This window comes from Vulpes vulpes, chromosome 15 (assembly GCF_048418805.1).
Source record: "Vulpes vulpes isolate BD-2025 chromosome 15, VulVul3, whole genome shotgun sequence".
Classification (NCBI taxonomy): domain Eukaryota; kingdom Metazoa; phylum Chordata; class Mammalia; order Carnivora; family Canidae; genus Vulpes; species Vulpes vulpes.
This window is the reverse complement of record NC_132794.1, coordinates 92,606,899-92,625,118: the sequence shown is the minus strand read 5'-3', so window position 1 is coordinate 92,625,118 and position 18,220 is coordinate 92,606,899. Positions and strand designations below refer to the sequence as shown.

General features: G+C 44.0%; 1 protein-coding gene across 1 annotated transcript in view; it reads right to left on the bottom strand.

The window, feature by feature from the left end:
- The window catches only part of WBP1L (WW domain binding protein 1 like), a 67,162-nt gene extending 49,148 nt beyond the window's left edge, over positions 1 to 18,014 (bottom strand). Inside the window, exon 1 of the mRNA XM_025992971.2 lies at positions 17,757 to 18,014. Coding sequence (XP_025848756.1) covers positions 17,757 to 17,846 — 90 coding nt within the window. The 5' untranslated portion in view covers positions 17,847 to 18,014. The remainder of the gene's footprint in view (positions 1 to 17,756) is intronic.
- Positions 18,015 to 18,220: the final 206 nt, after the last annotated feature.

The following is an 18,220-nucleotide window of genomic DNA, read 5'->3' as shown; positions in this document are numbered from 1 at the left end:
TGTAGGGAGTGGAAAAGCTTCTGCAACACACACCCCCGCAGCCCAAGGGAAACAATGATGAAGAGTGGTAAAACTGGAGAGGGCATCATAACAGATGAATCCTCTGGTCCTTTCGTCATAATATGCCCAACCATAGGCCACACCTGAACCCTGGACTCCCAGGCCACAAAGAGTAAGGCAACAAAGCTGACAGTATGTAACCCTACTTCAAAACCATCTTGACCCACCGTCCAAATCATGCAGCACTAGAGCAAAAGCAGAAGTAGGCAGAGAGATGCTACATTACAGGCCTAAGGCTTAGGGAGAGAAAAGCTAAAAGTGCCTTTGAGAAAGCATCTCCCATCATGGCAAGCAAGAAGGGCCTTCCCTGAAAAATAAAATTAGCAGGTACTCATACCTTTATGACTATATCTATTGTTCCAAAGTCTTCCACTTTATTCAAGATGCACATTCTGCTCAATATTGCAGAAAAGGTGGAGCTAGGCAGTGAGAGAGACAGTAAGTCATCATCCTTGTAGAACTCAAAGTTTATAAACTACTTTCGCATCCATTTTAGTTGCTCCTTGTATCAGCTGGTGACAGGGCTAGAAGTTTTTACACACCCCACTTGCCAGACAATATAGTGAATGTCTGAAAATGTGCAATGACCTAGGGCCAGACTTAGCGCTTCTGACTGAAGGGGCAGAGGTCTTCCCATGGAACCCCGGCGAGTGACACAAACTAGACTCTACTGGGGCTCTGGCATTCTCCCTATTCTCATGACCCTACCCCAACTGCTTAAATTCTCTGAGGTGGTTGGCTACTTCTATCAGCGTCACCCAGAGATGGCTTTGACACAGCCATTTCTGCGATAAGAGGCTCATGTGGTCAAAGAAGTCCGCTGTCTCTCCTGGAGATTCAGGACGCAGGTGCTTTATAGTTAAGCCTCTGAGGAGTCTCACAGTTAAGAACCCTGCTAAAACCCAAATCTCCTACATTTCAAATGGCACAGTCTTTCTTTCTTACCAAACATCTGTTCATGGGATCATTATCTCTATGGTTTCTGTCAGCCTCCACAGAACAATTCTGTGTTCCCGTTCTCCCTCAGCAGCTTTTGCTCATCTGCTGTGAAACCCCCCCCCACCCAGTTCTGTACCTTGAGGGCAAGCATAGTCAGGCACAGGACAGGGACACGCAGCTGAGGCCCCCAGAGAGGTGAAAAGAGGACAAACTATGCTGACAGGTCTTCTGCTTTTCTCAGGTTTCTCTGAACGTTTGTGCAATCTCAGATAAGAGTAGGATTTCCCCCCAAATCCTCCCTATGCTAGAAATTGAGTGCAAAAGTCCTAAGTTAATCTTTCACTTTAGACACTGGGGAGAGGTTGGAAAGGGAGATCTATTGTGACAAGATGACAAAGAAAGAGTTTTGTTGGTTTTTTTTTGTGGGGGGGGCGGGAGGTTTGCCGCGGTTGAGACTCCACCACTGGATGTGGTCAAGTGAAAGAGAAAGCTGTAGTTGGAAGGGTGCCTCTGACACTCACAGGACTGGCAGGGATTCCCGGGGAGAAACTTTTTTTTTTTAGTTTTTATTTATTTATTCCTGAGAGACAGAGAGAGAGAGAGAGAGAGGCAGAGACACAGGCAGAGGGAGAAGCAGGCTCCATGCAGGGAGCCTGACGTGGGACTCGATCCCGGGTCTCCAGGATCCGGCCCTGGGCCAAAGGCAGGCGCCAAACCACTGAGCCACCCAGGGATCCCGGGAGAAACTTTTTTTAAAGTAGAGGAGCACTTAGTGAGGCTTACTTACTTAGGAAAGCTGAAGAAGTGTCATTTATTAGCTGAATTTTCTTTTTCTTTTTTTTTTTTTTGAATTTTCTTTTTAAAAGAGAAGATTTTATTAATCTATTTGAGAGAGAGAGAGAAAGAGTATGAGTGAGCAGAGGGGCAGAGGGAGAGGGAGAAGCAGGCCCCCTGCTGAGCAGGGAGCCGGGATGCAGCGCTCGATCTCTCAGGGCCCTGAGATCATGACCTGAGCCAAAGGCAAACATTTAACTGACTAAGCCACCCAGGTGCCCCCGTATATTAGCTGAATTTTCTTTTTTTTTAAGATTTTATTTATTCATGAGAGACAGAGAGAGAGAGGCAGAGACAGAGACACAGGCAGAGGGAGAAGCAAGCCCCATGCAGGGAGCCCGATGTGGGACTTGATCCCAGGACCCCATGATCACAACCCAAGTCAAAGGCAGGCGCTCAACCGTCAAGCCACTCAGGTGTCCCTTATCTAAATTTTCTAATGGTATTTTTATCTCTGGATATAATTTAAGTTCTCAAATGCAAGATCTTTTTTTTTTTTTAAGATTTTATTTATTTATTCATGAGAGACACAAAGAGAGAGGCAGAGACACAGGCAGAGAGAGAAGCAGGCTCCCTACAGGGAGCCTGATGCGGGGCTCGATCCCAGGACCCCGGGATTGCGACCTGAACCAAAGGCAGACACTCAACCACTGAGCCATCCAGGTGCTCCACATGCAAGATCCTATAACATTAAGCAATTATTGTCAATTTTTTAGGGTATGATACGATAGGGTGGTTGTGCTGAGGAACAAAATCCTTTTATCTTTTAGAGATCAAACAGAACTATATGGTTGAAATGATATGGAGTCTGCAGTCTTCTTCAAAATAACTTCACCAGTCACGAATGAAAGTGAAAGTGGATACAGACAAAAGAGGATAGGCCATGACAATAAAATGCTGAAGTTGAGTGATGGGGACATGGGGGTTCATTATACCATTCTCTTTATTTTTATTCTATATTTTAAATTTTTCCATAATACAGATATTCAAAGGATTCTGTTCTAAATAATGTCCGCTCTTGACCCAAAGGAATATTAAGCTTTACAGAGCCCTTGAAGGAACTAAGGAACACCAAAAGCTCAAGTGAAAAAAGAAAAAAAAGAATACACTGGGCTTCCCCCAAATGAAAAATGTGCTTCAAGGAGCATGATCGGGGATCCCTGGGTGGCGCAGCCGTTTGGTGCCTGCCTTTGGCCCAGGGCGCGATCCTGGAGACCCGGGATCGAGTCCCACGTCGGGCTCCCGGTGCATGGAGCCTGCTTCTCCCTCTGCCTGTGTCTCTGCCTCTCTCTCTCTCTCTGTGTGACTATCGTAGATAAATAAAAAAAAAATCTAAAAAAAAAAAACAAAAACAAAGAGCATGATCAAGAAAGTGAAAGACAAAACAAAACAAAAACCACCGTAAGGGAAAAATATTTGCTAATCATTTATCTGTTAAAGGACTCATAAAGTGTTCTATTGTGAGACTCCTCAGAAGCTTAACTGTAAAGCACACGCATCATGAGTCTTCAGGAGAGACAGTGGATTTCTTTGACCACATGGGCCTCTTATCGCAGAAATGGCTGCATCAAAGCCGTCTCTGGGTGACGTTGATAGAAGCAGCCAGCCAACTCAGAGAACGTAAGCAACTGATTCCAGAGTCATGAGAATAGGTGGTAGCACGGGAGAATGCCAGAGCCCCAACAGAGTCTAGTCAAAAGGAAAACCCTCTGGACAGTCACTCACTTGAATTTTATGAGAAGATTTTTGTCCCTTGTAGTCAGATAAGGGTCTTTAAAATGGGCAAAGATGTGACATGTGGGTGGCTCAGTGCTTGAGCATCTGCCTTTGGCTCAGGACCTGATCCCAGGGTCCAAGATCAAGTCCCACATCAGGCTCCTTGCAGGGAGCCTGCTTCTTTCTCTGCCTATGTCTCTGCCTTTCTCTCTGTGTCTCTCATGAATAAATAAAATATTTTTTAAAAATAAAAATTAAGGGATCCCTGAGTGGCGCAGCGGTTTGGCGCCTGCCTTTGGCCCAGGGCGCGATCCTGGAGACCCGGGATCGAGTCCCACGTCGGGCTCCCGGTGCATGGAGCCTGCTTCTCCCTCTGCCTGTGTCTCTGCCTCTCTCTCTCTCTGTGACTATCATAAATAAATAAAAATTAAAAAAAAATTTAAAAAAAAAAAAAAAGAAAAAGAAAAAAAAATAAATAAAAATTAAAAAAAATAAAATATTTTTTAAAAATAAAAATTAAAAAAAAATAAAAATGGGCAAAGAATTGAACAGACATTTTTTTTGTCCAAAGATACATGAGAACATGAGAAAACGTTCAACATCATTTGTCATTAGGGAAACGCAAGTCAAAACCACAATGAGGGTGCTGGGGTGGCTCAGTCGGTTAAGCATCTGCCTTCAGCTCAGGTCATGATCCCAGGGTTCTGGGATTGAGTCCCAAGCAGGGCTCTCTGCTCAACGGGGAGCCTGCTCCTCCTTCTCCCTCTGCTTGCTGCTTCCCCTGCTTGTGCTCTCTCTCTCTCTCTCTCTGTCAAATAAATAAAGTCTTTAAGAAAAAAACCCACAATGAGATACTACCTCATATCCATTATAATGGTTAAAATAAAAAAGATAAATAATAACAAGTGTTGGAGAGGATGTACAGAAATTGGAACCCTCATAATTGCTAGTGGGGAACATGGCATGGTACAGCCACTTTGGTAAACAGTCTGGCAATTCCTAAAAAAAAGTAGACACAGAGTTATCACATGACCTTCTAGGTATATCCTAAGAGAAATGAACACAGATATACTCACAAAAACTTGTATAATGTTCATAGCATTATTCCTAGTACCCCCAAAGTGATAACAGCCCAAATGTCTATGAGTTGACTGATGGATGAATAAAATATGTCATACCCATACAACAGAATATGAATGGAAAGGAAAAAAGTACTGGCACCAGCTACAACGTGGATGAACCCTGAAAACACTATGAGAAGTAAAAGAAGCCAATCACAAAACAAACATGGTGTTAGGATTCTATTTACATGAAGTGTTCAGAATGGGAAAACCCACAGTGGCAGAAAGTAGAGGAGTGGTTGCCAGGAGCTGGGGTCTGGGAAGGGGAGGGTTCAGGAAGGGAACCCGCTAATTGATATAAGGTTGCTTTCAGGGCACCTGGGTGGTTCAGTGGTTGAGCAACTGCCTTCGGCTCAGGGCATGATCCTGGGGTCCTTGGGATTGAGTCCTGCATTGGGCTCCCTGCATAGAGCCTGCTTCTCCCTCTGCCTCTCTCTCTGTGTCTCTCATGAATAAATAAATAATCTTTAAAAAAAATAGATAGGGGATCCCTGGGTGGCGCAGCGGTTTAGTGCCTGCCTTTGGCCCAGGGCGCGATCCTGGAGACCCAGGATCGAATCCCACGTCGGGCTCCCGGTGCATGGAGCCTGCTTCTCCCTCTGTCTATGTCTCTGCCTCTCTCTCTCTCTCTCTCTCTCTCTCTCTCTCTTTCTCTGTGTGACTATCATAAATAAATAAAGATTTTTTAAAAATAGATATAGGGTTGCTTTCTGGGGTGATGAAAATGTTCTGAGATAGATAGGGGTGATGGTGGCCTAATCTTGTGAACATGCTAAAAACCAGTGCACTGGAAAAAAAAAAAAAAAAAAAACCAGTGCACTGCACACTCTGCAAGGGTGAACTTTACGGTATGTGAATTATCTCAATAATGCTGTTATTATTTTTAAAAAGCCTCAGAAAACATCCTCACCTCAGAACAGGAAGTACAGTATGCATTGGTACAGGACACTGTGCCGAGAGCCAACAGACCTGCGTGTGGTCTAACACTATGGTCAGAATGGATGTCCAACCACAACTCCCACGCCCAAGACAAGGTACACTTCTTTGCTGGTGATAACCTGACTCTTCCTCCCTGGAGAGGGCACAGCGATGTACAGATCAGGATAACAGTATATATATATATATATATATATTCATTCTAACTTTAACTTAACCTGTTCTAAGAATAAACAATTTCCATACTTTATTATTAGAAAACAATTTCTGGAAAAACACCCCTCATCAGACTGCCAAGGGTGGTGAATATGGAAAGCGAGTCCACATGCCTTCTGGACTAGGAGCTCACTAAAATATACTCTTAAATTCTTCCACTGGAAACAGATCTTGGGTCAGTCAGGAAATAAGGAAGTCTTAAAGCTTCCCAAAGATTAAAAAAAAAAAAAAGATAATTGTACAGGCTAACATTTACCAAGTAATTACTAGTGGCAGGCACTGTTCTAAGTGCTTTGTAAGTACTAACTCAATTAATCCTTACAATAACTCAATTAACCCAAACAATAACCCTATAAGCTAGGTGCTATTATCCCATTTTACAGATGAGGATACTGAGTCAACCAATTAGCCTAAGATTATATGGAGGTAGTCTGGCTCCAGAGTCTACACTCTCACTGATGGTATTTCTAAGTATTCCTGCTTCTGGGATGACCACCACAGAAGGGTGGTTCATAAGACTTGTGTGCCACACAGCAACTGGCCAACAGTTCCAAGCCACCTGCCTGACATCTTCCAGGCACCTACTAACCACATCCTTCAACACCTCAGCAGGCCACAGCTCCGCTTCCCTAGCTCCAGGCACACTGCCCTCCTCCTTCACAGCAAAGGGAGCAGCAACCTGGTTTGCAGACAGGGAGGAGACTTGAAGCTAAGCAGATCGAAGACGTAAATGGGTTTTTGAGAAAGAAAATGTGAGAAAGGCATGTGGAAATGTTCTCCACATGCCTGTGTTGAGTCAGAAGAAGGCACACCTTCAAGGATAAGCTGAAGGTACAGATGAAGACATGTTGCTTACACAATGTGTGGGGAAATGAGCCCCCAAATAGCCTATTGCTGGAGATGTACACTGATAAAACCACTTTGGAGAGCAATCTGGCACTGTCCACCCCAAACTTCCAAAGTATATACCCCACAACCCCACAATCCCCAATTCTACTTCTAGGAACCCAGACTACAGAAATACATAGAACAATCAATGTTCACTATAACACAGTGTGAAATGGTAAAAACTCGGATACAATGTATGTTCAGCTACCTAGCAGTAAATAAATCATGGTCTAAGGCAATAATATATAAGAGGTTTTTTGTTGCTGTTTTGGTTTTTTGTTTGTTTTTGCAATTCTATGCTTATTTCTGAATGCCATCCCTCTCCTTCTTTTTCCTCTTCTTAAGGCTTTCCTAAACTTTGTCAACTCTCCTTATGATTCTTTCACTGTTTACTAATTTTCCAAGTTTTGGGGGTTTTGATTAATATTATTCTTTCTTTTCTTTTTTTTTTTAAAGATTTCACTTATTTATTTGACAGGGAGAGAAAGAGTACAAGCAGGGGGAGCAGAAATGGGAGAAGCAGGCTCCCCGCTGAGCAGGGAACTAGATGCAGTGCAGGGCTCAATACCAGCACCCTGGGATCACGACCTGAGCTGCAGGCAGATGCTTAACTGATTGAGCCACCGAGGTGCCCCAACATACAGGCGTTTAAAAAAAAAAAAAATCAGAGGTACATATGCAATACAGAAAGAAGTCTACAAAGGATGAAAAACTGCATGTTGTAAAGTACCACATATAAATTATCCCAGTTTTGTTTTAAAGCCAAATGAAAATTGGTACATCTGGGTGGCTCAGTGGTTGATCATCTGCCTCTGGCTCAGAGCATGATCCTGGGATCCTGATCGAATCCCACACTGGGCTCCCTGAGAGAAGCCTGCTTCTCCCTCTGCCTATGTCTCTGCTTCTCTCTCTGTCTCTCACGAATAAATAAATCTTTTAAAAAAATGAAAAGAAAATAAAGAACCCTATCCATACCAACAATTTTATATTTACATATAGGAGTTACTTTCATGGGATCCCTGGGTGGCGCAGCGGTTTGGCGCCTGCCTTTGGCCCAGGGCGCGATCCTGGAGACCCGGGATCAAATCCCACGTCAGGCTCCCGGTGCATGGAGCCTGCTTCTCCCTCTGCCTGTGTCTCTGCCTCTCTCTCTCTCTCTCTCTCTCTCATGAATAAATAAATAAAATCTTTAAAAAAAAAAAAAAAAAGGAGTTACTTTCATATATATATATATATGTATATATATATATATAATGTTAAAACTATTATTTTATATATATATAAACATATATATGGGACTCCTGGGTGGCTCAGCGGTTGAGCATCTGCCTTTTAGCTCAGGGCGTGATCCTGGAGTCCCGGGATCGAGTCTCACATTAGGCTTCCTGTATGGAGCCTGCTTCTCCCTCTGCCTGTGTCTCTGCCTCTCTCTGTGTGTGTCTCTCATGAATAAATAAATAAAATCTTAGAAAAAAAATCTTAGAAAAAAACAAATATATATATACATATATGTTAAAACTAATACCGTACCTATAAATATTCAGCATAAGCAGAAAACCCACCAAAAACACACACCAAACCACAAACTTTCACTTTTTACTCTAAGCATGTCTGTCTATATTATTTATCATTGTATGAAGCGTGTGTTATTTGTGTGTAATTAAAAACTGACGTGAAAAGGTAAAAGGCACCTTAAAGCTCAAAGAAATGCAGCAATCCGGTCGAAGGAAGGAAAAGGAAAAGAAAGTCAGTAGATCAGGGGATTCCTGGATGGCTCGTGGTTTAGTGCCTTGCCTTTGGCCCAAGGCGTAAACCTGGGGTCCTGGGATGGAGTCCCTGCATGGAGCCTGCTTCTGCCTCTTCCTGTGTCTGCCTCTCTCTCTCTCTCTCTGTCTCTCATGAATAAATAAATAAAATCTTAAAAAAAAAAGAAAGAAAGAAAGAAAGTCAGTAGATCTTGTGCCAAATCAGACTGGTACAGGTTTTCTGCTTTTCCCCAACAACCTGCAGACACCGGGGGTGGGGGGTGGAGGGTGGATTTGCATATTTAAAGACAAAGGACTCAAGTAAAAAGAAAGAACACAGGATGAACTTCTTACCCTAGTCAACTCTATATTCAAATCCCAAAGAGCTACAACGCTCCAGTGTCAAAAGCCAAATATTAACCTTCTCTCCCAAATGAACCTCAAAGAGGGAAAAATCATTTAGATCTGATCAGTCAACTAAGCTGTGGTTTTCCTCTCATTTCTGTGTTTGGTTGGATTTTAATATAGCTGTCGTGAACGGCCAAGTGGAATTTTAGATAAGAAAGATAATTTCAGAAATGGAAAACAAAAAAGCAGCAGGTAGGATTTCGAAAAACGTGCATATTTTCTTCACAAAACGCATGCCTCTGACCTGCAAGAATGTGTAATGACACAGTGTTACAACATACAATCTGTCTTGCTTGATATTTAAAAATCAAAACAGGCGTGTTTTTATAGCTTTACTCTAGGATCCACCCTTCCAAGCTACAAATATTCTTGCAACGTCTTACATTCACTTTTACCTCTTCCAAAGCAAGTTCAAATTAAATTCTTTAGAACATCTAAGATCATGAATCAAAACTTAGGCCAATGCACTCCTGACGGCATTGATGGCACCAGGAATGGACGATCCATAGCTCATCTATTTTCCCGCATAAGAAAGTATGGAAAGAAGAAAATCAAAAGTAAATAAATCCAAGCTATGGGAATGTAGCTGAGTAAGCGAGAGTATCCGAAAACCCCAGTCCATCCAACGTTGTGATCTCCAAGTCTGAGACCATGACCTACTTTAATTCCCACACTGGGAAAGCCCAGAATTGTATCGACAAGCCACATAATTCAATAGAACGAGATCTGTTTCTCCTTTCCTTACCTCCCAGATTGCAATGTTCTGGATTTATTGATTATTTCTTTGTTTGTGGTTTCCACATCACATGCATTTTTTTGGCCAGACTTTGCTCCACCTAGTGGAAATACAAAGGACGGTCCAAAAGGGAGGTGCCCATAAGCCAGACCTCAGCCTGTTGTATACCACCAAGTAGACAGATCACAAAGACCCACTGTCACTGTTCCCTGTTACTCAGCAGCTGCTCTGACTGCCTGTGTGGTTATGGTAGAGTTGGTGGCCCCGGTGGTAACCACAATTGGGGTTACAGGGCAAAGAATGAATCCACATCATTGTACCACCTGGATCCTGATGGTCCCTCAAGAGTTAGTCCAACAGGAAAGCAAGAGATGCGATGCTCTCAGGTGAACCTATGGCCAGGCATTCAAAAGGCATTTGGAATTGTTAATCCAAAGTCATCTGAGATACCCACAGTATGCTTAAAGAATTGCCAGCTACCAAAAAAAAAGAAAGAAAAAGAAAAAGAAAAGAAAAGAATTGCCAGCTAGTGCACAAAATCCACAGATGTGCTGCATCATGGGGGCTTGAAAGAGAAGGCTTCTCCTGAGGTCACACAGCCACCCTAATCTAAGTTCCAGTCAGCCCACGGTGACCCTGAGAATACCTCATGGTTTCTGTAGGCTGAGTATGTGACAACAAACCAATGTTTGTGGAGCTGAAAATGAGAGTAGATCCAAGATGTAGAATGGGGAAAGGAAAAAGTTCTAAGAACATGTCTTGGTTCAGATTGATAATGAGAAAAAAAAAAAAAAAAAAAAGATTGATAATGAGGCCATGGAGGACCCTGAGAAAAGAAAGTAACTGGCATCAGGCTTTCAACTGGGGTGAAAACAAACATGTTCTTAAAATGAAACCACAAGGGCAAACCAAAGAAAGAGGAAAGAAAGTTTAAGGCTGGGCGAATAAGGGAGGCTCATCTGCTTACTGAACCACAAACTAAAAAAAATTTTTTTTTCTCAAAAATGTTTTATGTTGCCTGACAAAGCCAGGCTGACTGGCAACATGTTAACAAATCTGAGAGTAATCAAGATTCAGGATATTAAAGCTTTCAACTGTCCCATCTAAAATTTGTTGTCAGAAGTTACTTCATCTACTTCACAATGTTATGTTCTCTCTTCATAGGAAGGTTAACCTCAAACCCTGTGATGATCAGCATGAGCTGATATGGGAAGAGCAGGCACTGCTAAACCAGTGTCTGGCCATCTCCACACCACTGACATTTTGGACTAGACGATTCTTTGTTGTGGGAGGCTCTCCTTTGTGACAGGAGGTTTAGCAGCATCCCTGGCCCTGAGCTGTGACAACCAAAAATGTTTCCAGACACTGACAAATGTCCTCTGGAAGGGGCACAATTATCCCCAGTTGAGAACCACAACTCTAAACATATAGGTTCACCACAAACATTTCCTACAGGGACAAAATTAAACTCAGATATAGGACAGATTCAAGGAAATCATTCTCAAACTCCCCAAATTTCAGCTTCTGAACTCAATTTGAGAGCTGATACTAACTTATCAACAACCAAATCCACTCTGAGGACCACAAATAATAACTATTATTTGTGATATTATTTTGTGATAATTATATTTAATAGCCATTAAATGTATTCCAAGAGCGTTTTTTTTTTGTTTTTGTTTTTGTTTTTTTTTATGTATTATAGTCACAGAGAGAGAGAGAGAGAGGCAGAGACACAGGCAGAGGGAGAAGCAGGCTCCATGCACCGGGAGCCCGATGTGGGATTCGATCCTGGGTCTCCAGGATCGCACCCTGGGCCAAAGGCAGGCGCTAAACTGCTGCGCCACCCAGGGATCCCCCAAGAGCTTTATATATATCTTTTCACCTCACAGCAAACCTATAAGGTACATACTATTATTGATTCCATTTTATAGATGAGGACACTGAGGCACAAAGAGGTCAACAACTTGCTTCTTCTACCTAGAAGAGTCAGGTTTGGATCTCAGGTGGTCTGCCCCTGGAGCCCACAACCTCACCACTGTGTTGGACTTACCTCACTATTCCCGCACCAGAAAGCTCTTAGATCTGCACTATTAAGTAGTCAGTGACCACATGTAGCTATTTAATTTAAATTAATTAAAATTAAATATCATACCAGCCTTGGAAAAGTCTAGTGTCCCTTAAAAGGTTATATATAAAGTTACTATGTGACCCAGCAGTTTCACCATGAAGTATACACCCAGGAGAAATGAAAACTTATGTCTACACAAAAAAACTTGTACATGCATGTTCACAGCAGCATTATTCAAATTAGCCCAAAAGTAGAAACAGCCCAAATGCCCATCATTTGATGAATAGATAAATTAAATGTAGTATATTTATATGACTGAATGTTAACTAACTACAGAAAGGAATGAAATGCTGATATGTCAGCATGGATGAATCTTGGAAACATTATGCTAAGTGAAAGAAGCCAGTCACGGAGAACCACCTAGAGTATGATTCCATTTATAAGAAATGTCCAGAATAGGCAAATCCATAGAGACACAAAATAGATTAGTGGCTGCCAGGGGCTGCAGGAGGTGGGGATGGGATGGGGAGGGACTGCTAATGGCAATGGGGCTTCTTTCTAGGGTAATGAAAATTTCCTAAAATTACATAGTAGGGGCGTCTGGGTGGTTCAGTCAGTTAGGTGTCTGATGCTTGATTTCAGCTCAAATCATGATCTCGGGGGGGGGGGGGGGGTCCTCTGCGCTCAGCAGGGAGTCTGCTTGTCACTCTCCCTCTGCTTCTCCCCCTTATCCCTTGTGCTCTCCCTCTTGCACAAATAAATTCATTAAATCTTTTTTTTAATTCATTAAATCTTAAAAAACAAAACAAATAAAATTAGATAGTAGATGGTACACAATTCTGCGACTTACTAAAAAGTCATTTCACATACACTTTAAAAGGGTGAATCTACTGGCATGTTAATTATGTCTCAATACAGCTGTTATAAAAAACTAGATGTCACTAAAAATTCAGTTGCTCATCTATCCAAGTCACATTCCTAGTGCCAATAGTCACATGTGGCTAAGTGGTTAGTTACCAAAACAGACAGTGCAAATATAGGACATTTCTAACATCACAGAAAGTTCTACTGGACTGCACTGCTTGGATGAATGGATGAAAGGCCTCTTTACCATATAACCACAACCTACCTTTCAAGTGTTTTCTACTTCTACCCTCCTCTACATACCCACATAGGAAGCTTCCACCACAGGCTACATGCCACCTCCAAACACATCCTCCATTTTCACTTTTCCAGGCTGGAATTGACTTGTTTCCCTTCCCAACCTTTAAAGCCTGGCCCAAGTGCCTCTTCTGTGAAGATTTTCCTAAATCCCACCTTCCCCTGGTCAGAGCAGAGTCAATTGTTCCCACTGTCCTTTGTTTGCACATCTGCGCCTCTGGGTTACAAATCATTATGCGTGTGATCTGTCTTTTCCAGCAGATTACCAGCTCCTTGAAAACAGAGGGATTCAGTTACTCAACTGAGGGCTCCCAGAGCCCACCCGCATTAACAGTCTGCTGCAGACTGAACATTTCAGTAAATGATGGCTGAATTCTACTGAAAGGACTTCTGGAAACTCAAGGTGTTGATCTGAGACAACTTCTTTAAAAAAAAAAAAAGATTTTATTTATTTATTCATGAGAGACACACAGAGAGAGAGAGAGGCAGAAACACAGGCAGAGGGAGAAGCAGGCTCCATGCAGGGAGCCCAATATGGGACTCGATCCCAGGACTCGAGGATCATGCCCCGAGTGGAAGGCAGACGCTTTAACCGCTGAGCCACCCAGGTATCCTGAGACAACTTCTCACTTTGGTTTATAAAACAGACTAAGGAAATGAGGGAAGGGGAATTAGAGTCTAGACATTCCATCTCCCACTATTTGATGAGAAGAAATGATGCTAATCACACCAAAATGCTGTTTTTAAGAAGGAAGAGTGGAGTAGAGCTTCTGGACTGAAACCTGGGGCATACTTGGTAAGAGGAGGGGGCAGAGAGTATACTATTGAGAGACAAGGTAAGACAAAAATATCAGGAATTAGGACCCCCAACCAACTCAAAGTTTTAAGCGTGGCAGAGGAAAGGTAAGGACTGTCTCTAGAGATTAAGCTGGGTGGCTTTAAAGAAAAAGACATCTCTACTAAAACGTTATTTTTTTTAAAAAATTTTATTTATTTATTCATGAGAGACACACACAGAGAGAGAGAGAGAGAGAGGCAGAGACACAGGCAGACAGAGAAGCAGACTCCATGCAGGGAGCCTGACGTGGGACTCGATCCTGGGTCTCCAGGATTAGGCCCTGGACTGAAGGCAGCACTAAACCACTGAGCCACCCGGGCTGCCCCTAAAATGTTATTTTAAATAACATGGTCAGATTGTTCTAGTTGAATCTAACCAACAATAGAAAGAAACTCTATGTATCTCGATACTTATTTAACTAGAAGAGACAAATGCCAAGGGCTCACTGGCAACTCGACTACTTTTTTCTATTCTTTATGGATTTAAGGAATAACACCTGAGTCACAGTAAGGAGCGTTAAGTCTAAGTTCATAATCTCAGAAGTGAGCTAGGCTGATAACGTTTCTGGGCCAGAAATGATAGTTCCAGTGGAGAGCTGGTAACAGGGAAAGCAAGCCACTACGTGTTATATAAATACATATACCATATATTTCTGATATTAGATACGTATATATAGTATAAAAAGATTGTATTTGATAAAGGCACTTCAAAGGGAAAAAATCACTGTAAGACTAGATCGGGCACGTTCAGGATGTAGACGAAAACACAGTAAGACACCCACACCATGTTCAATACAGAATGAGTAGAGCAAGTCCTCCTCAATTCAGTTAGTTGGAAGCCCCTTGCAATAAGGACAGTGAGTACCTGAAGTGCATCCTATGTCAAATATCCTCTGAATATTTTTCTTCTTCACTATTTTTTTATTTTTATTTTATTTTTATTTATTTATGATAGTCACACACAGAGAGAGAGAGAGAGAGGCAGAGACACAGGCAGAGGGAGAAGCAGGCTCCATGCACCGGGAGCCCGACGTAGGATTCGATCCCGGGTCTCCAGGATAGCGCCCCGGGCCAAAGGCAGGCGCTAAACCGCTGCGCCACCCAGGGATCCCACTATTTTTTTTTTTTTTTTTAAGATTTTATTTATGTATTTGAGAGGGAGAGGAGAGAGAGAGGGAATGAGAGTGCAGGAGCAGGGGGAGGGAAAAGCAGATTCCCAGCTAAGCAGGGAGCCTAAGGCAGGGCTCAATCCCAGGATGCTGGGATCATGACCTGAGCCAAAGGCAGACACTTAACTGACTGAGCCACCCCGGTGCCCTTCTTCACAGATTTCACAGGCAAAAATCAACAAAAACCCAAACAAAACAAAAAACAAATTGACTAAACAGTGGTGGATTCAGAGTTAATAATTATATAGTAGCTTCCATTCCAAAGGTTAAAATTCAAAACACAAATGTCACTATAGATATCTAGTACTCATGGGCAGAAAGAGACAAGGATACGAGGTGGGGATCGGAGCACTGGGTATGAGGGTGGTCGGGAAGAGGGAACCCACTCATTACCAAACGTTCTCTTCTCTGCAGGAACTGTAACCACATAATAGCTGCTGGTCAATGCTAGCATCCATCCAAATGGAACAAAGTACAAAAGCCACCCTGTCCCCAAAATAAGTATTGGAAGTGCCAGAGAAATGATAAGAAAGCGGCCTATGATCGATAAACTGCAATTAGGGCATGACATTGAAGATCCCCTCCCACATCTTCTTGCCAACTCCAAAGCTTCTGTGACCTGCTGGCACCTCCACTTTCCATCCTTCCACTGCCAAAGAAGTGGATCTGGTTCCCACCGTCAACTCAGAGGCCCACCACTGTTCTTCCATTGGGGTGAAGCATCCACAAGCCCATGGCTCCGATCTCCTAAGGCTCCAATATTCTTAAATTAACCCTCTAGCAGTATTATTACTGGATATTGAGAACACCCTTTCTTTACCTAAATGTAGAAATAGATGCAAAGGCGAAGCAGTAAGTTTGTTCTATATTTTGTTCTGTCAACATCTATATATTTTTTAAGATTTATTTATTTATTTATTTATTTTAGAGAGAGAGTAAGAGTGAGCATTGGGGGAAGGGGGAGAGGGAGAGGAAGAGAGAATCTCCAACAGACTCCTTGCTGAATGAGAAGCCTGACCAGGGGCTCAATCCCACAACCCAAGCTGAAATCAAAAGTCAGACACTCAACAACTGAGCTACCCACGTGCCCCAACATCTGTACTTCTTAACTGTATCAGTCCTAAGGGTTCTGACTTTCCCAAGAAATAAAATTTCTTTCTCCTGCCAGTTTATGATTTTAGCTAGGGAAAAGAACCCCAACAACATCTCCTTGATGCTAGCATTGACCAGCAGCTATTATTAAAATGGAAGGGTCCCAGCCCTACAAAGGGGAATATGTTGGGCCAGAAAATAAGCTCTAGTTCTTTCACATGCTATTTCAAATATACAGAAATAGATTCTGGTGGGGGAAACAGAGGATACTTCAACAGATAAATAACAAATTGTGGTACAGTCGTACAGTGGAATACTATTCAGCCACAATAAAGGAATGAAGTACTGGCACCTGCTACAATGTAGATGAATCTCAAGAACATTATGTTAAGGGAAAGAACACGGACACAAAATATCACAAAGTGTAGGATTCCATTTATATACAATATCCTGAATAGGTAAATCCACAGAGACAGAAAACAGATTGGTGGCTGCCAGGATCTGGGGGAAAGGGAAATTAGGGAGGAACTGCTTAAGGGGTAGGGGGTTTTCTTTTGAAGTGATGAAAATGTTTTGGAACTAGATGTAGTGGTTGCATAACATTGTGAATGTACAAAACACCGCTGAATTGTTCACTTTAAAGTGGTAAAATGGTTTTACATGGTTTCTGTCACACGAACATCGTTCCATTTTAAAAACTAATTTTTAAAAGAAAGGATACTAGGCGGGCAAAACAAGATGCAGATGTGGAAAGGCAGCCCATAAACTCCTAGGGAAAAGATAAGTATTTTTGCTGGAACTCTGCTTCTACTCTTGATCACAACGCAAAGTTCAAGCACCAAGCTGTACAGACTCTGCCATCAGCCGTGTGCGAAAGTGAGTGTGTGTGTCTATTCCCTGCTGAAAAGACAGGGAAGAGAACAGAAACTGAAGAAAATAGAATGGTAAAGCCTTGCCAAATGCAAGGGAAGGAGGGGTGATTCCCCCTACTGCACCCCACCCAACTTGGCACCAGGAGTAATGCTCCCATTAGGGTTTCGAAATGCCAGCCGGAGCTGGAATCAGCACAAGCAAGCTTCTCTGCCTGGATAAAAAGCAAGCCACCCAGCAAGAAAAGCTGGGGTGCTCCATTTGCTGCCCATATTGGCAGCAGCACCACCCTTTGCTCAAAAGCCCTGAACTGGCCTAGATCAGCATCGGTGGCTGGCTTTCCCAGGCCAGCCAGCCTCACAGCAAGAGCCTGTAATAGCTCCACTGTGCCCTCATCCTGAGGGGTCCCGATCCGCTTCATCCCGCAGGCCCTCCAAGAGTCTGGCCTCCAACACGTTACAAACGGAGCCAAGATGCCCTCGGAACTTTTCCCTGTCCGGCTTGAAATAAATATCCTCTCGGCCCCTCCTCCGTCTCAGGCCAGCTCAACAGCCGCCGTGCCCCTACCCGCACACACGTACACACTGCATCACTCACTGCCTCGGAGACCTGCTGCCGGGGGACACGAACGCGCCCCCCGTGCCTCAGCCTCGCACCACTATCCGGGCAGTCATCCCAGCCACCTGACCTAACTGCCCTCTCAAAGGCCCCTCTCTCGCTGAGCACCGCGCCTCCGCCACTTCCCTGACACCCAAACAGGTGTCCCCAGCTCCACACCGACGCCCCCCTCGAGCCTGTCCACCCCGGGCACGGGAGCCCCTCTCAGGACCCCTCAACTCTTGGCAGCAGCACTCCTCCGGCCCCCTCCAGCCAGGCAGCGACGCCGTCTTCAGCCCCCTCCAGCCAGGCCTCGACGACCCCCAGGCCCCCAGGCTGGCCCGGACGCCCCCTCCCCCTTACCTGCGGGGGTTCAGCCCTGGCTGACAGGGGGCTGGGCAGCGCCTGGAGGAGCAGGAGCGCCATGCCACCCAGGAGCCTTCTCCTCTCCATCCCCCTCCTGCTCCTGCTCCTCCGCCACGGCGCCGCCACCTCCCTCCTCCTCCTCCCTCTCCTCCTCTTCCCTCTTCTTCCTTCTTCCCTTCTTTTCCTGTTTCACTCTCCCCTCCCGCTTCCGGCTCTGCTCCACCCCGCCCCAGCCCAAACACCCTCCCACACCCCGGGCAGGCTCTCCAGTTCCAGCCCTTCGTGGGCCCCTGCCCTTCGTCCATTGACCAAAATAGCTGTCGATCAAATAGAAGTTCCGCCCCCCCATGAAGACGGAAGACCGGAGGGATCTAGCCAATGAAAAGTGGGAGGAAGCCGGGCCATCTTGAGTGCGGCATGGTGGTGTAAATGCCTCCCACGCCACCGAGAGTGGCGGAAGT